General features: G+C 39.6%; 1 protein-coding gene across 1 annotated transcript in view; it reads right to left on the bottom strand.

Moving 5' to 3' along the window:
* MALRD1 (MAM and LDL receptor class A domain containing 1) overlaps positions 1-25,046 on the bottom strand; it is an 819,322-nt gene that overhangs the window by 151,358 nt on the left and 642,918 nt on the right. Inside the window, 2 exon segments of the mRNA XM_013008119.2 lie at positions 4,681-4,806; positions 10,468-10,731. Coding sequence (XP_012863573.1) covers positions 4,681-4,806; positions 10,468-10,731 — 390 coding nt within the window.

The raw sequence follows: 25,046 nt of genomic DNA, 5'->3' as shown, positions 1-25,046 counted from the left end.
GAGAGAGAGATTTGGGAAGAAAGTAAATGAGGATCATGAAGGAGAGCAGAAAAGTAAAGAGAAATAGAAACCATTTATATAAACATTATACATTGAAGGGAAACTGTAAGGAAAGGGTGGCTGAACACTGGAAACAGGAAAACAGAGATGGAGAGAAGTTGTGGTTCCCAAGTTTATTTGGCTTGCCACTCCCTTTTCTGGGAAAAAAAACAACAAAACAATTACTCAGGGCACCCTGGCAATTAAAACCTTTTGTACTATAGCCTATAATCCAGGATGACGTATAGGTATCTGTTTCTATAGTACCCACCCCCAACATTCTAATGCCTATCTCCCCCTGCCCTCCTGCCATGGGTGGGGGGTGTATTTCCCACTTTGGGAAACACTGAACACAACTGAAATATACCATGTGCCAAATTATCATGGTGTCAAAGATTTCAGTGATGTGCTTTCCCAGAAGGGTCGTTTCCATCTTGGCCTCCTGTGCTCGGTTTTGCCGTGGGGTAGTGGTCTCTTGAAGATGAGAACAAAGAGCGACACCTCTCAAGAACGGGAGTATACTCAGCCGAATAGAATGGATATGAAATTTCTTTCATGCACAAGAAGTTGGACTAAAAATGGAAAACGCCAATTCTGTCTAGCAGATTTCAACTGGGGGCAACCCTGTGCACGTCAGAATAAATGGTTTGGAATGGTAGATTTGGGGAAAGTAGATTGCCAGTCCTTTCTTCTGAGGTATCTCTGGGTGCTCTCAAACCTACAACCTTTCCGTCAGCAATTTCCTATATATTCTACCCAGGGTGTCTCCTGACTAAAAATAGCCCCTCAGAATACATGCATACAAATAGAGATTTAGTACAAATCTTGTCTGGAAACGTTTCATGGCTACTTTAGCCTTACAGAAAATTTTTAGACTTTGTCAAATCGGGTGGCTTTTTAAAACATTTTAAATTCAGAAATGGAGTAGAACATCTGATACTGCAGAGGACCAGAACATACTTGGTACAGCGCAGGTGCATTTTTTTATCCCCTGGAGACTTTCAAGTTATTGCATTTTCAGATAGTAAGATGTTTGCTTGCTTTATATCAGAATGATTATGTGGGTGTTTAAATCGTGTTTTCTTACACTGAATAGTGGAATTCAATCAAGAAACAATAGCATTCATATTTTTGCTGAGTAAAAGGTTCTGTGATGTAGAGATAATTTTCCATGAAACAAGATGGTAGATGGGCTCCAGGAATCTACGGCAGGTGGTAGTAGAATCAAGACAGAGTCCCTGAGACTCCAGCCCTGGTCATGTCTTACTGACTTTGTGCCCAGGTGTAGGGTGGCCTTGCGTTTGTGGAGAAATGCAACTCTGATCACGTGGAAATGGTGTGGTGGGCAGAGTTCACATCCAATCCCAATTTGGTTTTATCATTTTAGACAGAGAGAAGCACTGGTTTAAAGTGGATGAGGAACTTTTCTGTTTAAATCTAAAGAGTTTGCAACTAGGCGTGTGATTTCTTTGGTCTCTCCTTTTTCTTAATAGATGAAGGTGCTTTTAAAGAAAGCACATTGGAAAAGTTTCATTCCATTTCATCCCAGTATTTTCGAAGCCCCTTTACCTACAAAGACTGCTCTCATGGAAGTCCTGGTTTCTCTTCCCGCATGTCTCACTCTGACATTTGAGAGCAGTATGACTCTGGGTTCAATCACTTTAGGTGTTTCATTTGTCACAGAGAGGAATGAGGAGAACACTTCCCGTTTAGCAGGCTTGTGGGAGGATACAAATAAATTTACTTGTAATATGATACCAGATAATCGTATGCACTAGGTATGAAATGATGGTTCTCATCCATTTCTCTTGATTTGGAGAATTTTTGAAGAGCTCATGAAATCTCATTTCCATCACCCTAGTTTACTCCAATTCCTCTCCCCTCTTCCTTCTCCTCTATCATCGTCCTCACTGACATCATTTTCTGAAGACCTACAATATGCTGGGTACCATTCTCAGACTTGTCCATGTGCTCGCTCATTGACTCCTGATGACATTACGCGGTATGCACCACAATTATCCTCATTTAGCAGAGGAGTGATTTGAGGCTTCAAGGTTAATGTAACTTGCTAGAGTTAAGAGCAAGGAAGAATCAGAACTGGAACTAAATACTGGTCAGCTCACTGCCAAACCTGAGTCTAAAAATGGCAAATAATCTGTTGCTAAGTTAAAAATTGGTGTAACCTCTTGCAGGTTTTCAGATCATGGGACTGTGAGCCTCATGGTATCACGTGGCATGCCTGCACTGTTACAGATAAACTGTATTCTGCATATGGTCTCAGGAAATGCATGGCTCCTTAGAGTCCATCAGAGAAGCTTGTGCAACAAACCGGGTCACCAGCAGGTAAGGATTGCTCCATTTATCTCGAAATCCCAGCCTCCAGCTAAGGGACTAGGGGAGCCACGGCCATGTGTCACTTGGACTAGCTCCAGAGTATTTGCCTGAGGATTTCATTTTTTGTATAAACTCTTCTGATATTTTATTAAGCTATATTCTTACTATATCACTCATTGTAAAACTATCTTTGAATGTCCCATGCTATATTTTTTATATCTTGGCACCTTGTTCTAATTCCCCTATCAATGGATGTATTCTATATCTAGAATATAGTTTCACCTTTGTATCACCTTCATTAACCTCTACTAATGCAAATGACTGGGAGCGGGGGGCAGGGGCAGAAGATGTTTAAATTTAGCTAGACAAATTCTGGCCAATAATTCTTTTCTGTATAAACAGTCAAACTTGAGAAGAATGGGTTTTCCATATGCAAATTATGAATGACTGAAGCTAGTCGCAACACTTATCCAGTGCCTGAACTTGATGCTCTTCTTAATGACTTAAACCTCAAGGGCAAGTGAGGCCGGATTCTTGCCATCTGTTTTGTGACCCAGGTGGGAATTACTAGATGATGTAAATCTGAACACTGCTTTGAGAGGACTATGCTGCATGGGAAGAGAGGGGGACCATATTGTGCACTGTCATGGTATGTTTATGTGAAGAGTTGGAACACTGACTTTTATCATATGTGACTGACAAACCCACAGCATATAAAAATGGAAATAGAGGGAACAGACTACAGTAAGGACTTTGTTTCTGAATACTGTATCTAAGATCTTTGTCTCACCCGGACCCAATAGCTGTGTCAATGTGAACTATGCTCTTTAGGTGAACTGCAAGTGACTGGTGAGCGACTAAAATAAATGGAACAACAAAAATGTGTGTTACATCATTGCCGACAGATTGCCTATCCCTCAGAATGAACGGCGGTCTTCTGATTTTTCTGACCCTTTAAAGGTAGGAAGGCAGAGAATGACTCATAACGGGCTATCGTATATTCGTTCTCAAATAAGGTCATCATGAAAAAATCTCCCTTTTGTCAAAATGAATTAGCGTATTCACCCTACATGTTGTGTCTTAATAATTATAAAGTTAGAGAAGAATGGAAGGATCCTCTTTATTGTAATATCTTGGACATCGAAGCACACAGAGTAGTGAAATCATGCCTCTTCAAGTTGTAGGGGGACAGATCTGCTCTCTTATTGATTTCAGATTTAACTAATAAAGTACAGGGCTCTGTGAACACTCATTTCAGGCAATTCAAAGTTATTACTTGTGCATCACGATCTTCCTTATCATATTATTTCCAACTGTTATTCTCACTTGAGAGGTACCCAGTGTCCACTTGTACTTCGTACTGGTGTGACGAGGAGGTCTGGCGGATTCCAGGGCTCAGCACTCACTGTGAACGGACAGGTGGGTGGTTTAAACCCACAAGCTGCTCTGCAGAGAAAGATGTGCTCGTCTGTTTCTGTAAAGATGCTTGCCTTGGAAACCCTATGGGGAAGTTTTACTTTTTCCTATAGGGTTGTCATGAGTTAGAATCCACTCCAAGGAAGCTGATTGTCTACACAAAAACATCTCCAGTTTATTTAGAATGTATGACACTATACCTTTATCACTAACTTACATTAACTGTTAGTTGTGACAAAGGAATATTGCCCTTCACAATTGTTTAATATATAACCTGCATAAAGCACAAAAGATTGATTATGAAGGGGAGGTGCAATGGTATACATTCAATGAATTGCAAAATTTTAGAGCAGTTTCAAGAAAACTATAATTGCAGATATACACTATCTACTCTTATTCTGCATACATTCTCTGGGGAAAGAAACAATACAAGTGTTTATAAGCCAATCTAAAGCTTATTAAATCAAGTTTTAAATACATAATGAGACCGTGAAAACAAAGTATCTATTATGAAGCAATATGAAAAGAGTACAATTTAAAATTTTTAAATAAATTCTTAGATTGTATAGAGATGCCTTATTACAGAAACAGATAATTTGCAAAGAAGAGATTATTAAATACTTACATATGGTGTTAGATGTTTTTTCTTTACTTACTTAACATTTATAGCAAACAGACATGAATCCATGTTTTATATATTTATAATCTCATAAAGAAAATGAAGCAAGAAATCTCAACATTTGCTTTCTGCCCCGAAACCAATAATAGGAATCCAGTCATTTTATGGGCCAGGCTTGCTAATAATTAGAATTTACAATTTTAATATTTTTTTGTTTATAGGTTAACTTCCTTATTTATAATGGGAGTGGCAATACAACAGACAAGGAGTACCTGAGCAGCTGGACTCATCAAGTTGGAAGTGAAGGCAATTGGCAAATCCGTCACAGCGCTGGTGTACTGGGATGCAGCTGTTCGAGGAGGGGCATGTCAGCGCTCCATGAGAACAACTCACATTGGCTGAAAGAAAGGAGATAATGCTCCTGGTTAAAAGCATGTTTGTTTTGTTCTCAGTGATGTACTACTACATTCAGCTTATTGTATTAGCCTTCATTTATTTTAGGACTGTATTTAAACAGCACAGCTCTTTTGGAAGAAAACGTTAACTTAATGGAAGTGTTTCATAAGGTTGAAAAAGAATTCAAAGAAAAAATTGTCAATAGAATCATTTCCCAGATGTGCATCATGTAGCTTGTATTACACATGCACTGCAATACATTTTATGTACTATGCTATCTGGATTGATTTTAGGATGGGGCAACTTCTACTTCAAGGAAGCTCTCTGAGCTTCTGCTGTACCCTTAATCTTTCTCATCTAATGTCTGATCAAGTGGATGAGGAGTGCAAATCATTTGAATGCACGTACACATCCAACTGGGATACAGGTAAGTCACATAGAGTCACTGGGCATCTTTTAGGTCTGGGTGATGATGTGATCACTTCTGATGTACTGCGATCAAATGTCTTTATGATAAGGCATGGTGTCGGTATTCTAGTACTCTTAGCCTTAGCCTGACTCCAAAGAATTGATGGATTCATAAAATCAGAATGCCATTGCCCATAAGACTAGTCATCTAATATTTTAAATAGAATGCCTTTGTATAAGGTTTGCTGCTAAAAACACAAAACAAAACAAATTACTTTCCACTTATGGCAACCTCATGTGTTGCAGAGAATGACTGCTCCAGAGAGGGCTGTCTTGCCTGTAATCTTTGTTGAATCGGATTGATGGGTCTTTCTTCTGAGGTGCTCCTGGGTGGGACTGAATGGCAGTTTAACCTTTAGGCGAGTAGATGCTTGTTCATTCCTTATGCAATTTTTACTTGCTACTTGGACTAATTCATGAACATTGACTTTATTCTTTGCTGAACAATTAATTACGTAATCATGTGTCTGTATGCCTCCTGTTCTCTAGTTCTGCTTCACGCCCCCTCCCCTCAAGGGTTATGGCTTTGTATAAAGTAGTAGTGTTTTTAGACTTCTTTTATGAGTAAGGTCCTCATCAAAACTTCTTGTTGGTGGTCACCATCTTGTTTGAAACATGCTTAGTCTTAGATCTTCCACTTGCACCAGGATGTGAAGTGTGAGTACCTGGAAGCCAGCAGGCCTGGTGCTTCAGTCCTGAACTCTCTTTTGTGCTTTTATTCCCTGACTGTGGTCCATGCAGATGTTTATCTTGTTTATTGGCCTTTTATATGTAAGGCTATGCTACTTTATCATTGTTATTTCAGAGCAGAGGGAATATGTTAAGGCATGAACCCACAGCACTATCTGGTCAGGAAGTCTGTGTAGATTTCAAAACCATGAAATGATAATGGTATGGATGGACACTCATTTCCATCCCCACCTGCCCGCCCCCTGCGCCTTCATTCTGTACCTCAAAGTCTTAGAGTCTGGCAACTGTTCGTGAAAGGTCACAGTGTATGGGCAGCACCACTGGCCCTTACCCCGGGATCGACAAGAACCTCTCTGCTTTGATCTAATTTGTTTGAGGATGTCATATACAGTATCTTATTTGAACATTTATTTTGATCTTGCAACTGAACATTTGAAAAGGACTGACCTGAGCAATTAATTGTACTAGAATAAAGACAACTAGATTTCAACCTTTTTAAAGCAAAACGATCATTTTGCAGGCTCAGGAATAAATATGTCCATATTTGGGCAGATTGTCCAGTTGTGCTACAACTTAGTCTGTGCTTAAGAGATAGAGATTTGAAAGAATTCTTTATTTGAGGTGTCATAAGTTACTGACACAACTTAGTTTGAGAACTGTCTATCAAAATGTATTTTAAAGTGAGATAAAATGATAGGTATGCGTATTTATTCTCATTGACTAAAATACACTGGGCCTGAAAAAGGTTAGTGATACTCTTCATTGATCAAGCCTTCCTAAAGTGTGAAAACATCAATTCATACAAATAATATCACTGAGCCACCAGCTCATGTAAAACACTAACTATGCTTCCTGGAGTGGAAGAGGCAATGGAAAACTTTTTCAAAGGGAGGATTGGAACATAGGCAAAAACAACATAAAAGTAACAAAACGAGTAATTATTAGTTTAGAATAGTAGAAAAAAATGCTATAAGCCTGACTCAATTTAGTTGGCGAAGCATTATTATAGATTAGAGGCATTGTAAAAACAATTTTTCCTTTTAATGTCTGCAACTTGATTTGAAGCCAAAAGTAAGAGTAGAGTTTTGAAATATGTTTAAAATTTTAATGTTTACCGAGAAAGAAAACATTTAGCAGTGTAGGAATAAGCGAATATTTTTAATTAAAGGAGTACCACTTCTGTTTGCAAAGGAAGACAATGTTCCTAATAGAGATCATAATAAATATGAATTCGTTTTAAATGTTTAACTCATCACAGGTTTGTTCTAAACATACCAATCACTAGAAAAGCTATTTCTGGAGGAATGAATGTCTTTGAAATATCAGTTGCTATTGATTTTCCCAATGACAGGTGTAAACATCCAAGAAAACTCCTTCCTATCTACACTAAACACATTTAAGCCTTTCCCAAACAAGCAAATGTACACATCTTTTTTATTCTACCCAACACCCAGCCCACTGCCATCAAGTGGATGCTGACTCACAATGGCCTTAGAGGACAGGGTGGAACTGGGACACTGAGTTTCGGAGACTGTAACTCTAAATACAAATCTATGGAAAGCCTTATCTACAACTCATTCCTCTTGTTGTCATTTCCCATTTGCTCTTAAAAAACCTGACCTCAGAAGTCTGCCCTCTCACTCCATAGAATGTGCTATCCTCCAAGATCACCAAGGAGGACTTTCATTCCAAATCCATAGATTTTTAACCCTAAACTTGCTCCATCTATCAGGTACATAGAAATCCATGAATACTCTTTGTTCTGTAAGCCTTTCTACCATTGACTTCAGAACGGTCACTGTATTGGGGTTGACCTCCCATGTTCGTGACCTTGTCTTCACAGTGTGTTTCAGGGTTTCTTCAAAGTTCCCTGGGATTCTGCCCACTGCTTGATCTTTTTATCTGTCTCTGTTGTCTCAGCTTTATCCATCACTTCAATAATAACATGCCGAGGGCCACACTTCTTTCTATACCTTGTTTCACCTAATCCTTTTGCTCCAGATATTCCTTACTGGCCACACACTGGACATTTCCCTGTGGCTGTGTCAAAGATCACTCGAAGACGACAAGTCTAAAATTAAGGCTCTAACCTTCTCCAGGAGGTCCCTTTCCCAGTTTCCTTACCCAAGGGCATGCCACATGAACCTAGACCAGAAACTTGGAACATTTCTGATCCCTTTCTCTTCTTCATTAGTATATACCTTTATAGTCTGTGACTTATTTTTATCTTAGCTCATTATCTCATCAATATCCGGATACGCCAAGGGCAAGACCCTCTCCTAACCACTTTCTCACTCCACTCTCTTCCATACAGCAGTAAACTCAGCTCTATGACCCTGGCAGAGAGGATGAAGCATTTGCATGGCTTAGTTCCTGCTTATTTCTCTAGACTGAGCGCTGCAGTTCTGACCTTAAATTCTAAGAACACAATAAAATGTGCCATTCAAACAATTAGTTATCTTTTTCTGGAACATTCTTCATTTCAGATCAGTATCTCTACATTACCATATGTTTCTAATCACTGCTTGTCTTTCCAAACTGAGCTCTGAAATGACCTTCCTTGATAAACTCCACAGACTTCCGCACTGGAGTCAGGAAGTAGTCTATGTGTTCTTTAAGATTGTGTGTTATCTTTGTAATAGAACTTTTCAACTTTCACTCCCTGGTATCCTTCAGGCATATAGAAGATAGCCACCAGATGAGATTAAGCCATCTCTATTGGCATCGTTAAGGCCCAATTTAATACGTGGCATAAATTAGCTTCTTAACAAAGTTAATATGTTATGAATAAATGAATGAGAAATGTGAGTTAACAAAATGTCATTCCAAATCAATAGGAGAGTCCAGTCAAAAAACCAATCTGCCTTCAAATGTTTGGTGACTGTGACCACTGCGCGATTTTATTCTGTGATTGTGTATGGTATCTCCTTCTAGTTTCTTTTTACACAACTTATCCTACAGAGGCTTCCATGAATTCAGTTTTAGAGGTGGATGAGCAATTATCTCGTGGTACCAATCTACACATAATGCACACTTCATTCCTTTTAGGAGCCAAGCGTCACATGGTAATACCTAGTTAAACTCCAATTTTCCAAATAATGACAAAAAAATTATCGTGATAGACTAGTTTCCTAACCTTCTCTTTCAATGGCATTCTTATGTGAAGGCAAATATCACATGACGTCACATCTTGAACTTAATAAAATTTCCATCAGACAAATTGCCTTAGACCCCTGATGGGAATAAGGATAAGCAATTTTGTTGGTCTTCTCATCTTCATTCTCCATTTATTTATCTTCCTCTGGAAAAACATATGATTAGATGTGACAAGTTGGCTTTATTACAGCCACACACAACACATTTAGGAAATTACACTGAGGTGTAAAATGATGACTAAACTTAAAATAAGGAAGAAGCTTCATTGATTTCAGGCTAAAGTCTTTAAACACCTGAAAATTCTCTCTCTTTTACCTTCATTAGTTGTTACTCTTTTCCCACTAGTTCTCGTAATTCTGTACTCCCACATTAAACAGGGTCTGAACTAGCTTTATAATTCTCTCAGTGTCCCACTTTCTACATGCCAAACTTTTTTTCACGATGGAAAAACCTATATAGCGTGACCAATTCCATATGGTTTATGGAGTTTTCTCTCTATAATCTCACCAGAAAACCTAAGCCAGTATAATGTGATATAACAGAATGCAGCATAATATAGCAAATAACTAAATAACATGTTATCATTGTTTTTATTCCACGGTACTCAATTCTGACTTATAAGACTTGTGTCATTACTTGTTCTCAATTGACATTTTCATTTCCTGTCTGTCTAGACTTGTTATGACAAAAGCAGCAGGTGATGAAGGCATAAGGTAGAGAATGGGGCATTTTACCAACATTCCTTCTAATCTTCACTGCTTTAAGAAGTAGGTATTATTGACATCATCACATAGGATGATGAAATTGATATTAACAGGGCTCAGATAACTTTCCCAACCCTGTGCAGTGACTGGCAAGAATGACATTCAGACCTGTGTCTTTAGGACTGGCTGTTCCACGAGGACTCGATGACATGACAGCCACTCACATCACTGTCCAGGCTCAACTCCTGACGACATGCATTCATGGAAATAAATATTTGCCTAAAGTCTTCTGCAGGCGCCATCTTCTTAAATTTAGAGTGGGGAAATTATCATTGCACATATCCAATCTATTTCCACACTTATTTGTTTACAGAGGAAACAAGTGTGTAGGCCCGTCTCCGATATAAGTGACCAGGTTATGATGATAAAAAAAAACCAGGAGAGTGTAGCAGAGATCAGCGTGCCTACCAATGAAATGTTTTCATAAACTGTAAGGGTTACATACTTCATTTAGCCATGACAAAGTAAGTTACTGATGATGCAATCACGGTAAGACCCTAGAGAACTTTGCTTCATCTGCCAAGCTCTCACTATCATTTCGAACAGCATTCCGTCCTGGCACAATGAGCTGGGAGAATAACTCACAGCAGCTGGATTCGTCTTCATTCCAGGGACAGTCAGACACTCCATCACACAGCAGGAGGGATGGGATACACTTGTCTGTCGTGCACCGGAACTCCATTGTACCGCAGAGTTGAGGAGCAGGGCTGAGAGGACAATCCATTTCATCAGATCCATCCGTGCAATCTTCCCGGCCACTGCACTTCCCTGAGAAAGGGACACACTGGGGTGTGTAGATACAAGAAAATTGATCAGCTTCACAAGGTGACGGCTGTGGTGGGGCAGGGCCTGAAAAACAGAGCAAGTCATTTTGTCATTAGCAGAGTTATCTCTCTGTCTAGTTCTAAACCATCGTAGAATGCATATATTCTTAAGCAAACTTGAGGTGCAATTGAAGTCAATCTTAGGTTAGGGTTAGTCCCCAACTAAGATGACCATGAATTCAACCAAACATGTACAGCTGATTAGATATGATGCCATATTTAATCTCAGAATCAACTGTCTTAAACAGGGGAGACAAATGGATATTTTCAAATAAAGAATGGAAATTTATTTGTTCGTATGTCCCAAATTTTCAGATTTTCCTGGTAAAAATATGTTTACCTAATTAAGCAGCCAGTCTAAAAGTTTTACTCACAATTTTAGAATTCACAGAAGTTGCTATTTTAACATTCTACCAGTTTATTGTCTGTTGGTGGCCTCTATTTGGAGAATCTGGCTTCTGAGACTCTGGGCAGGCTTTAGTCACAAAAGTGGAAGTCTGCCATTACTTTATCACAGTTGTTCACAAAAGCTACATGCTACCATATCTTAAGTGTACCAAAAAATCATAGTTTAATTTAGGAGTACTGAGCTAGACAGAATCTTGAAGATATTGCTGTTGTAAGCTACATGCTACCATATCTTAAGTGTACAAAAAAATCGTTTCATTTAGGAGCATTGTGCTAGACAGAATCTTGAAGATATTGCTGTTGTAAAGTGCCCTTAAGTTAGCTCCAACTCACAACGATCCTATTTGGCATAAAGGGAAACATGGCCCTGGCCGTGCCACCCTCACGGTCATTGTGATGTCTGAGTCCAGTACTGAAGCTACCGTGTCAATTCATCTTGCTGAGGGTCTTCCTCTTTCTCGCTGATGCTGCACGTTACCAGACATAATGTCCTTTCCCTGAATTTTTCTCTCCTAGTAACGTGTCAGAAATATGCAAGATGAAGTCCTCCCATCCTGACTTTCAAGGAACGGTCTAGAGGTACTTCTTTGAAGTCAGACTTGTTTGTTCTTCTGGCTATTCGTTTGTCACTGGGGGTCATTGAGCCGTTCTGACTCATAGTAAGCCTACGTACAAGGGAATGAGACACTGCCCAGTTCGGAGAAGTTATACAAACTGTTGCTAAGCTTTAGCCCATAGTTGCAGTCGCCGTGTCAATCTAACTTCCTGAGGGTCTTCCTCTTTCCCCTTTTTACTGCCTCTCTACTTTACCAAGCATCATGTCCTTTGCCAGCAATTGCTCTTTCCTGATTACACTTCCACAATATGGAAGGTGAAGCCTCGCATTCTGCTTCTAAGGAGTAGTCGGCTGTATTTTCTCCAAGACAGACCTGTTTGTTGTCTTGGTGGTCCACGGCATTTTCAATATTCTTCAACGTTCAGTTGCCTCATAAGCATGTGAAAATTGGACACTGAATAAAGAAGACTAGATTGGATTTTAATTTTCTTTAACTTTAACCTGAACTTACATTTGACCAACTGATTGTCTGCTCTCTACTGTAGGTCCCCAGCTTTATTTTGGCTGATAATATTGAATTTCTCTATTACAGAAGTAATTAGTTTGATTCTTGTATATTTTAACTGGGGAGGGCCTCCTATAGAGGCGGCATTTATGTCATTGAGGGGAAAAAGATGTTTTCAGTGGAAAAGTCATTGTCTTGCAAAATCCTATCTTACAATCATGTTTATTTATTTATTTATTATTTTAAATAAACTTTGTCATATTTTTCAACTACTACTTCCTTTCTGTATCCAACTTTTGCATCCTCATCACCAGTAATTATCCACGAATTCCGATCGCAAGTTCTATCAATTTCAGACTGATAAAGCTGGGAGAATTTGTCAAATTTTCATCATTGGCTGCAGTTATTGGTGCATAAATTTGAATAACAGTTGGATAATTTGAATAACAGTTGGATAAACGAATCTCCCTTGTAGATATATAGATTTGATGATCTCGTAGACAGTGTTGTACTTCATGACAGATCTTGAAATGCTAATTTTGAAGAAGACTGTGGCCCCATTCCTCTTGAACTTGTCATTTGTGGCACAGTAAACTATAAGGTTATATGATTAAAAAGCTCGATACAATCTAGTTCTGCCCACTAATGTCTATAATACTGATTTATATGCATTCCGTGTTATTTTTGCCAACTTCAAATTTTCTTAGATTCATACTCATACATTCAAGGTTTGGACATTCCAGATTCTGATTAGTAACGCATGTTTGCAACTGTGTCTTGTCATTTTGAGCCATGGCCCATCAGCAGCGGAAGGTCCTGATGGCTTGGCTCTATTCCTGTCATTCAGAGGGACTATTCAAAGAGCCCCTTCCTCCCTACTCTTACTCTGAGTACCTTCTAACCCGGGGGCTTCTCCTCAAGCCCTATATCAAATAATGTTCTGTGCTTAGTCACAGAGTTGCAAATGACTAATTTCTCAAACTGGGATCACTCTTTCCTAACTTTCTTTCAATTTGGAACCTCTGCTGAAACCCGTTCACTATACTGAACCCTGTGACCCTGCTCAAATTTGAACTACTAATAGCATCGCATTTAGCATCACAGCCACCCAAAGTTACCACCGTACAATAAACTGACAGGTAAGTGGGGAATCATGATATTCTTGGTCAAATCTAAACAACTCTTCTTCTGAGTCCAACATATTTCAAGTATACAAGAATAATGCTAATTTTATCAATTGTTTATTAACAAACTATTGTGCAGCAAAGGGTTGATGTAATAGTCCAACCATAACTTTAAGCCAAACTTAGAGCTCAGGCAAAGAACATTGGCTCCATGGCATTTCTGAAACTCAGAGAATCATTTAAGGCTGCAGAAGAATTGATGTATTTTAATTGTGGCATTGGCAAAGAACACTGAAAAATGATTATATAGGTTTGCTTTAATTTTATGAAACATTATTAGTGGGATGGTTATTTTATTCCATGTTTTGTCTAGGTTATATAAGGTACACCTCAGTATATATCAAGGGAAAAAAATAAACTCAGATGGCAGTGGTGACTACCAAAACAATTACTTCTGTTATTTATAGGTTATATAAGAAAATTGAGCCCTGGTGGCCAAGTGGTCCGTGGTGGGCTGCTAACTGCAAGGTCAGCAATTTGAAACCACCAGCTGCTCCACAAGAGAAAGACAGGGCTTCCTACTCCCATAAAGTTACAGTCTCAGAAACCCACAGGGGAAATTCTGCCCTGTCCTTATAGCATTTTTCTAATCCAAAGCCATCTCAGTTTGTGTCTTTTCATAGGAAAATTATATTTTGTAAATACAAATGGTGCTGTGAATTCATTTTTAAAGTGAGATTGCATTGGCCCTCTCTTGTCGCTACTCAGCCAGGGGTGATCACATTTCTGGAAGGTATTTACTCTCAGACTTCCTTCCCAGAGCCATGTACCTGAGACCTCTGTGGTGATGCTTAAGCAGAGGGTGCTCCTGGAGTCCAGGAGTTTAACTGGAGATGGGCTAAATACCTGCCCTTGAGATGATATCACTAATCTGAGATGGTAATGGTCAAACTGTATATACAGGTTCAATGTTCCACATATCAGGGGACTTCAAGAAGATCATGGGGAAAATTTCATCATTTTCTAATTCCATTTTTACATGAAAATTTTGAAGGGCCCTTCTAAATTCAAACTTAGAAAGAAATTGCATTTAACTTTTATACCCATTTAGATAACTCTTCTAGAGTTTAACCAGAGTCAAATAAATGATTTCTCTCCAGTTTTTTCATATACTAATTTCATACATAGGGAAGGTCTTGTTGTATTGTTCTCAATTACTTTCAAAACAATTTGGCTCATTGAAAAACTATGAGTACAGAACTTCTTTCTAGATTTTGAAGAGTATGAAATTGAGGGAGCAAATTGGAAAACCTATCTTTCAAAGCAACTCTGACGGGGTTTGAATCACTCACCTTTCCGTTAACTATTTGTGCTACCCAGGGATTCCTTAGGAATTGTTTTCTAAAGTAAGTTATGCATTAAATTTTATTCTTATGAACAGTTTTAATGTTCTTTCTAAATATGAGGAATATGAAAAATAGAACCAACTTTAGTAACATATCTCTCATTTAGCTTATTAATTTTTCAGAAGTATATTAAAGGAAAAGTAATTTTCTCTGTTCTAAGAAAAGCACAGAATTTGTAGACTCCCACTATTTATAATAGCTTACTTTTTTTTCTTTAAAGTTTCCCTTCTATTAGTTATGCGATAGTAAAAACTACCTGGTGTTACTAATTCCCTAAAACTACACACACACCCCTAGAAACAGAATCTTTAATTGTTTAGTGAATACGAGGTGGTACCCCCCCCCACCCAATGGGAAAAAAGTTCCACTGGGTGGAGCTTTCATGGTATGCATTTTCCCCACTGTATGAGCATCAAGAAACTCCTTCTAAGTTAGTGCACCCAATGGTGTCCCCTGGGAAGATCCTCTCTGGTCAGTGAATTTTTTCATAAAAGCAGTTTCACTTGAATCTCGTTTTTTTGTGATGGCTGATTTAAGAGAATAGCATGTAGCTGTGAAATTTTGTTTCCTGCTTGGGGGTGGGGGTATGCCACAGAATCTGCTGTGATGTTGAATACAGCTTACAAGGACAGCGCTATGGGAAAAACTCAAGTATAAGAATGGTTTTCTTGTTTCAAAAGAGCTGAAATGTTGATTGATGAAAAACCTCATTATGGATGTCCATCAACTTCCCAAAGGGATGAAAATGTTAACTCATAATGCATTTGGAGCTTGTTTACTAGGTCAAACTTCTAATCAAGCTTTATATTTAGAAGTTCTTAAAAGATTGTGAAACAGTGTGTCACAGAAGAGGCCTGATTTGTGGCAGACTGGGGACTGGTTTTACCACCACAACAATGCACCTGCTCATGCAGCTATCTCAGTGCACCAGTTTTTGACAAAAGAAAACCCCAAAACAGCATGCCTCTCTTGCCCCACACACCTTACTGACACGATCTCGCTCCATGCAACTGCTTTTTGTTTCCACACATGAAGAAGGACAAGAAAAGACAGAGATTTGAAGAGGGACATGAAAGGACAGCAATTTGACCATGTAGAAGAGGTGAAGAAAAAAACGAGAGAGATACCATCAGCCATCCAAACAGATGAGTTTGAAAAATGTTTCCAAGAAAGGAATCACAGATTTGACAAATGTATTCAGTGAAATGGAAAGAACATTGAAGGTGATAAGATTCTGTGGTTAAAAAAAGCAAAAACAAAACACTACAACTTTGAAAAAAAAATCTGGTTATTTTTGGGTACCCCCTTGTATATCGAAAGCAAATTGTGACTCATTGTTTCTTGTCACTATATTGTAAGGAGCCTGGTGAGTACTGCCTATTGTGGATATTGCTTGCCATATCCCTGTGAATCTTCCTTCAGAATCAAGATTTGTATTTCATCAGGTGTTGCCAGATACCAGGAGGGTAAGGGGAAAGTGGGGGAATAAAGAGGGAACTGATCACAATGATCTACATTTAACCCGTCCCCTGAGGGATGGACAACGGAAAAGTGGGTGAAGAGAGACACACGTCAGTGTAAGACATGAAAAAAATACTATTAATTTATAAATTACCAAGATTTGTGAGGGAGAATGGGGGAGGGAGGGGGGAGAGGGAAAATGAAGAGCTGATACCCAGGGCTCAAGTAGAAAGAAAAATGTTTTGAAAATGATCACAGCAACAAATGTACAAACGTGCTTGACACAATGCATGTATGTATTGTGATAAGAGCTGTGTGAATCCCCACCCCAATAAAATGATTAAAAAAATAATAAACTCCTGAGATTCCCCCACAGGATTCACTGTGGATCCCTATCACAACTGCATAACATTTCAACTCTCCCTTCAGTGCAATTCTGCTCCCTTCACTCCTTTATGGTCCTGGACCCTGCCCCTGGTCGCCCCACCTTATAGGATTTCACCTAGCTCTCCCATGGGAATCATGGCCACAGTATCTGTCTCCTGGGGAGTCTGACATAAATCTCCATAACTCTATCTAAATCTCTATATAGCTATCTAAAATAAAGATACCCATTGCTGGTGAGTCATTTCAACTCACAGCAACCCAAAAGGACACGGCATGGCAGATTTATTGGGTTTCCAAGGCCGTAATTTTTATGGAAGCAGACTGTCTCATGTTCTCCCACGAGAAGTGGCTTGTGAGTTCGGTCCAATTCCCTCTCAATTAGCAACCAAGTGCTTATCAACTGGGACGTTAGACTCCTAAACTGAACATATCTCCGTATAGATGAAATCCACCCTGAGCCTGTTGTTTCTCAAAATTTCCACTGCAGTATCTCTGAATCAAGAGAAACTCACATCTGCACCCTGAAGGAAAATCTAGATAAGGATCTTAGCCAGAGGCAGTTCTCCATAAACTCATCTTTTCTTTTAAGTCTCTTGATTTACCTTAATGTAAAAACTGTATTCTACTTTATCATATATATATATATAAAATTTCCTTTAGGTATCCAAATAAAAATAATCCTCCCAGAGGCTACATTATTATATTTACCTTGAAACTTTAATGCACTCTGCTGCATACTTTCTTTGATAAGTATGTCCACCAGCAAGAGAGTCTTCCTAAAATTTTAATTTCAGTGTATTCAATCCTGGGTGTCAACCACAGAGTTACCTAAAGCCTTTCTCAAATATTTCCAGCAGAAAAGAAGAGCATTTACTGGTGTCTTTTTATACTTTGAACTATCTCATAAGCCTTGCAACTCAGGAGGGATAGTTTGCTCCAGAAGTTGCTGTCCTAATTTCTTCACCTCCCTTCTAAAATGCTCAGCTCTAACACTTAAAATACACAACATGTTGACAGATGTAATGTTCCTGGGGCAAGGACTTTTATTAATTTATTAGCAAAACCAGTGAACTATTTAGGTTGTTTAAACCAAAGGAACTGAGGTGCAAGGCAAGAAAATGCACAGAGAAAATGGGATGGATCAGTCCCAAGGGCAGGTGGCCACCTTCGAGTTGTTCATCTTGCTCCTTACCAGGGAGACTGAATCTATGCCAGAGCCCCGTGTGCTCTGTGCAAAACGTGAGGAGATCAAACTGAAATAAATTCTAAGTTGTTAGTGTTCTCACGTGTATCACAGAGTGTTGTGAAAATACAAAGGGCGGAAAATGATAGGAAGAAAGTAAGGCGGACACTCACAAAGGTGGGTAATTGCCACAAAGGAAAGAAAGGAGAAAGAAATCCCACCAACGGTGGGCTCATTAAGGTTTTCTTTTTTTGTGTATGTGTTTGTTTATTTGGTTTTGGTGGAATAAAATGAATCAATATGTCCCCGTAGGTTTCTGTATGGATTCTTGTTTGGGGCAGGAAAAGGAAGAGACTTCTATGAAGGTTTCATTTATATGTCTTAGTGGAACATTTTTCAATGGAAGATGTTGAATATTAAGTGTGCTAGGATTATCCATACTGTAGCTATAACAAAATTGCACTCACTCACCTGCATTGCATCCAATTGGGTTTCTTCGGCAGAGAAAAAGCATGTAGATTTGCAGCTATTGCCCAGAAAGTGTATACAAGCCACTGCTGCTCTTGGCTATATTGTACAAAGAGTGTGATAAATACACTAACAACAGTCATCATGTGTGTTCAGCAGAAAATACGTTAGAAATGTGGTTGGAGGGTATAAGGGATTAGTGTGAATGTAGGAGAAAAGTGATTCTGAATCCAACAGAAAATCCCACATCAAAGCTATGCCAGTGCTACCAAGAAATTGAAATTCTATCACAGTGACACTACATTTCCCAGATCTGTACTCGTTTTCTGCTCAGAGCTGAGATTTCACAGTCTGGACACGGAAAGTCACAGTTGGAGACATTTTTAACCTTCCTTGAGAATACAGTGACATATCATTGCCTAACACAGTGAATGTCAAGAGGTTCAATGAATATTTGTTAAGTTGATAAAGAATAAATGTGATAGTTAGGTTTTTTGTGCCAACCTGCCCAGTTGGAACATGTGGAATTAATTAGGTTGCAGTAAGGCAAAGAGGAGGGCAAAGAGATAAATGGCTCTTGCTGACCAGCATGCTGATGCTTTAGCTAGTTCTCTGCCTCAACGTCTGTGGTACACTACCTGTGGGCCAAGCCAACCTGTGGACCATGTCAAAGCTAGAGGCTGGTGGATCCTGTCGCCTTGCATTGCTTGAGTTAAATTCCCCCCCAGGACTGCGTCACTAAGCTCCTGAGCTTCTGCCCGTTGCAGACCCACTCTGCTGTTTGCTGCCTGCAGGCAGACTCTGCCTGCCTCGCCTGAGGGAGGTCTCCACTATCTGCTTCCTTGACCTTGAACCCAGCAGCCCAGTGAGTTGAAGGACTTCCAGTATATTAACTGTTCAAGGAAAGTGAGTTGAACTGAGCCCTCTGTACTGCTGTGTGGACTAATTAGCAGTTATATTCCAAGTGTCCCGGTTTTGTTTCTCTAGAGAACTCTGCCTAACACAATAAACTACTTATTTATTAATAATTTTACCTTAATTGATAAAAATGTGGAGTTAGACAACCAGATGGATAAAAAAAGAAATGTATTGACCTATTTATTATTTATATTGATTTAATAAAATAAAAAAGATCAAGGCAATCAATAAAATAGAATCTGAAAACTACGTTAAATAACATTTCTGATGTATTTAATTAGAAGCCTATAATTTAGCAAATGAAGTTAATACTAATTGATAAGGATGCTATGTGGTGTTACCAATTATTTCAGAACATATGTAGGATTTTACCTAAAGAACGTTTGCTAACAATTTTTCTTACAAGTATAGTCATAAACCTGCGTTTTAATGTTTCTACAAGCTTGTGGAGAGGATGCACGAATCTCTCCCCAGAATGTGTTCCCACTGCCCCAGATCTTCATCCTCACCACCGACCACAGCACTCTCTTTGACGGTAGCCACCCAGAGATAGGTCCAAGTTTCCATCTGCTTATCAGGTAGGCAGGCACCACTGAGAAGGCTGAGAAGCCAATGTGGTGCTTCAACCTTCGGATCAGTTGATCACAAATTTGGGAAAGGTTTCCTACTACTGCTTCAGGGTGACAGCCACATGTTCAGGTGTTTACAAGTCACCTTTAATTTCTGACCTGCTAGTTCCCCTGACTGCCCTAGAACTGATTTTGTGAATTCACAGAGAAGGAGCCCTGATGGTGTAGTAGGCTATTCGATGGGTGGCCAGTTCGAAACTACTGGCCACTATACAGGAGAAAGATGAGGCTTTCTGCCCTAGTAAATATTTAAGCTCTGATGCCTAAACGGAGAGGGCTGAAATCAGTCAGAATTGACTTGATGGCATGGTTTGGTTTGGTTTTATACCATCTTTATGACTATAGATTTATTAGAGTCAAGAAGGATATAAATGAAGAGATAAATAGGGTGAACTCTGAACGTGGTCCCGACATTGACCTTTCATGTCTCAAGAGCTGTCCTCCTGTCAGGAAATATTCTCACCAATCAGAAATCCTTCAACTAGCAAGTTCTCAAAGCTTTAGGACTGGCGCTTTCACTGGCTAATCTTACATGGTGCATTATAGCATGCCTTCTGAGCCTGGTTAACAATGGCTTTCCAGGTGAATCTTCTTGTCTGACCGGCTCTCAATCACCAGAACAAATTTTCGAGTGTGTCCTGGAAGTTCCAGACCAAGATTGCTCTAAGAGTCATTTCTCCAGAGCCAAGCAGAAAGGCCACCCTGTTCTTGTTTGTAGGTGCCAACAAGACAGCTCCGACCCATCGTGACCATATAGATGCATAACAAAATGAAACACTGAATGGTCCTGTGCTATCCCTCCACTTTACCAAATATGATGTCCTTCTCCAGGGACTGGTCTCTCCTGACAAGATTTCCAAAGTACGTATGACAAAGGTTTTCCATCCTTTCCTCTAAGAAACACTCTGCCTTAACTTCTTACAATACAGATCGGGTTGTCCATTTAGAAGTCAATGGTACTTTCAATATTCTTTTCCAGCACAATTCAAATGCATCAATTCTTCTATGGTATTCTTTATTCAACTGCCAACTTTCAGAAGCATAGCATTCAATGGAGAATACCATGGCTTGGATCAGGTATTTGCTTTTCAATACTCTATAGAGGTTTTGTGCAGCATATTTACCGAATGCAACGAGTCTTTTGATCTCTTCATTTGTGCTTCCTTGAGCACTGATTGTGGATTCAAGTAAGACAAAATCCTTAACAACTTCAACCTTTTCTTCATTTAGCATGATGTTACCTATTAGTACCATTGTGAGGATTTAGTCTTCCTTAGGTTTGATTTGTAATCCATACTGAAGCTTATAACCCTTGAACTTCATCTTCATGAAGCAAGTGCTTCATGTCTTCCTCACTTTCAGAAAACAAGGTTGTGTCATCTGCATACAGCAGGTTGGTAATGAGCCTTCCTCCAGTCCAGATGCCACATTTCTCTTCATATAATCCAAAGCGTCCATGATGCTTTGCTCAGCATACAGATTGCACAAGTATGATGAGAGAATAAGACCCAGATGCACAACTTTCCTGATTTTAAACTATGCAATATTCCATTGTCCATTTGAACTCCCTTCAGCACCATTGGTTCTTGCTCATACGCTACCTCCTAAAATGGTGAGTTCTTTTGGATACAGCGACTCTGTGCATTTCCCCCATCTTTTCCTGATGCTCCCTGCATCATTCAACATCCAAAGTTATGGACTTGGTGACAGGTATGAAGCTGGAGATTGCATAGTAGAATGTTGCAAAATCAAAGACTTTTTTTTTACAGCAAGTACCTTTTTAATCAACAACACAAAAGGTGACTAGACATGATGGTAAGGCACAATAGAGGAGATCAGCAGCTCAACCAGACCAGGGGCTGACTGTAGAACAGACGATCAGTTGCTGATATTTCAGGACAAAGCTGAAGAAAATATAAACAAATCTATAAGAGTCAAAATACGACCTTGAGTCTATTCCACTTGAATTCTGAGAATATCACAAGAACAGGCTTCACGCACTGAAGACTGATAACAGGAGACCTTTCTGAGCTGTGGGAGGACATCAAGAAAGGAAAAGGTCATTACGAAGATAGGGAATAAAGGATCAAAGTGGATGTCAAAAGAGACGGAAACTTTCTCTAAATTGTGCACTAGCTAAAGCAAATGGAAGAAAGGATGGAATCAAGGAGCTGCATAGAACATTTCAAAGAGCAACTTAAGCAGACAAAGCCAAATATTACAAAACAATGTGCAAAGACCAAAAAATAGAAAACCAAAAAGGAAGAACATGCTCAGCTTATCTAAAAGCGAGAGAACTCGAGAAAAAAATTCAAGCATTGAGTTGCAATTTTGAAAGATTCTGTAGGTATATAAAAAAAAAAAGAAACAAAGAGGACCTTACGTGGGGTGAAATTAGAGCATTCACTCCATAAAGGAGAAAGAAAAAAACGTTATGAGGTAAGCTACCAGGAATGAAAGGAATTACGAAATGACATTATTAAGTGACTTTAATATTCCTAGTGACTGAGACAGCGCCTTAATTTCCAATTTTTACTTAATTGTATGTTTGGCAGACAGCTACTGCTCCTGACATTTTGATTGTTTCTTCCTCCTCCCAGAGGATGCTGGGTTTCATTGCTCTGTCTGGATGATAGTTAAAATAGCGTTGCTGTTAGCAACAACAATTATTTTATGCTGATAATCTACGGTGAAATTCAAGAAAACATTTTCAGGCATTTCATAAAAGTTTCTTAAAAGCCTGAAATGCCCAAGGATATTTTGATTGATTGTCACCTATGATTAATGTGCTAAGTAAAAGCAAAACATGATTGCTTTCCTTGAAAGAAAAAAAAAAAGCACAAACACCACCCATTTGAAATCACAGAAATCAAGCTGGTGCCAAGTATTGCCACACTTGACAATGTAGATGTTAAAACACTTATTGTAATGTACAATGACCCAACAGTTTTAAATCAGTTACCACTTGTCTCTAGGAGATAGGTTCATTCACAGCATTCAAAAATACCACAAAGCACAATGAAGTAAGGGGAGAATATTACAAATTTTAAAACTGTAGTCTTGGTTTGAGGTTATTTCAAATAAGGATTAGGCCAGGTTATGTACTTGGCTTAATTTAATGCTGTTATCAATTAAAATTCTATCTCACGTTTAGTACCACTTTATCCAAATAATGAAACATTTCCAATTTTCTTAAATGCATTCCCTCTTTTAGTTTAGCCTTTACATTGCTGTTAGTGTATGTTTCTTTTAAAAACTCATACAAAAAATTATCCAATATTTTATGTATTTAAGCTCAGTGCTCATTCTTTTTTTAAAAATCATTTTATTAGGGGCTCATACAACTCTTATCACAATCCATACATACATCAATTGTGTAAAGCACATTTGTACATTCATTGCCATCATCATTCTGAAAACATTTGCTCTCCAGTTAATCCCCTGGCATCAGGTCCTCATTTTTTCCCCTCCCTGCCTGCTCCCCCCTCCCTCATGAACCCTTGATAATTTATAAATTGTTATTTTGTCATATCTTGCCCTGTATGATGTCTCACTTCACCCACTTTTCTGTTGTCTGTCCCCCAGGGAGGAGCTCACAAGTAGATCCTTGTAATCGCTTCCCCCTTTCCAACCCACTCTCCCTCTACCCTCCCAATATCGCCACTCACACCACTGGTCCTAAAGAGGTTATCCGCCCTGGATTCCCTGTGTTTCCAGTTCCTATCTGTACCAGTGTACATCCTCTGGTCTAGCCAGACTTGCAAGGTAGAATTCGGATCATGATAGCGGAGGGGAGGTGGGGAGGAGGAAGCATTTAAGAACCAGAGGAAAGTTATATTTTTCATCATTGCTACATCGCACCCTGACTGGCACGTCTCCTCCCCAAACCCCTCTGCAAGGGGATCTCCAGTGGCCTACAAATGGGCTTTGGGTCTCCACTCCGCACTCCCCCCATCATTCACTATGGTAAGATTTTTTGTTCCAATGATGCCTGCTACCTGATCCCTTCTACACCTCGTGATCGGTCAGGCTGGCGTGCTTCCTCCATGGCCCAGTACTTATTCTGTCTTCAAGAACCTTCATGAACCGAACCAACCCTATCTACATTCATCTCCTTATAAAACCCTAAAATTGCAGAGGAAATAATGAATATTTTAAATGAAGGGACAAGCATTTTACTCTTAATGGCCAGGGTAGGGCCAGGAATGAAAATCTCATCATCAGTTCTATTGGTTGGAAAGGTTGTACTTTTAGAAATCAGGAGTGACTGTTTCAACATCCCAGTTTCAGTGTGCAAGGCCTGAGAGTGGGAAGTCATCTCTCACAGCCCAGACCACGGAATTGAAGAATACATAGGAGTCTTGGGCAACTATCTGTGAGAGAATAGCATGCAATTTCATAAGCCCTTTAGGAACACATGCTAGACAAAGGACAAGTGAGCGCTTCATTGTTTGAGCTTTCGAAGAACTCCAAAGAAACATTAACTTTGGAGAAATACAGATTTGGTAGCTTCACCTAGATCTGGAGAGCTGTGGATGACTGCGTCATGATCTTAAAATAAAGAAAACGAGAAAAGGGTGCAGAGGCCATCTCCGTGCTCCCCTGGCTACATGAGGGAGAAGGAGAATCCAGCTCCTCCCCAGCCCACGGTTGACTGCCCCAAGGGGAGTCCAGAGATGCCCCCGGCCTCCATCTCCCTTGTCTGTATGCTGACACCAACCATTCCTCCCACAACACTCTCTTTCACTGCTGGGTTCAACAAACTGTTACCATGGCCACACGGAACTCACAGATTACATGATTCAAGGGCTTTATTAGGGAAATTAACAGGTTACTGCAAGCCAGGGCCAGAAAGCATTAACGATACAGTCATCGGTCCACAGCAGCACTAAAGCCCCTCTCTGATCCTTAGGGATTAAGTCAATTGGATAACCCTGGCTAGGAGTGGAGGCAAACCTGTCAATCAAGTCACACCTCGATGGCACCTCCTTGATGTCATAAGCTTTTTGTGTATGAGGGAGAAACCAAATGGGAGCCGGATGCTCTTTGGCCCTTCGCCTTCTGCTGGAGCTGGATTTTGTGCCTGTTCCTCCATCTGGTGGCCAGCTGAGCCAGCAGCGGTGAGCAGACTACAGACCATGGATCCATTCCTCCAACTTCACACCATGCGTACGATAGCCTGTGCCCCTGCCGGCTCTACTTTGTCCTGTGGTCTGCTTCCTTGATCTCCAGTTGCTTCCCGTTCATCAGCTTCCATGTCAGGAGAAGCAAGGCTTGAACTGGACTGGACTGACT

This window comes from Echinops telfairi, unplaced genomic scaffold (genome assembly GCF_000313985.2).
Source record: "Echinops telfairi isolate 266 unplaced genomic scaffold, ASM31398v2 ScPeMD7_7473;HRSCAF=8511, whole genome shotgun sequence".
Classification (NCBI taxonomy): Eukaryota; Metazoa; Chordata; class Mammalia; order Afrosoricida; family Tenrecidae; genus Echinops; species Echinops telfairi.
Note: the sequence above shows the minus strand (reverse complement) of the source record. Positions and strands in the feature narration are given on the sequence as shown.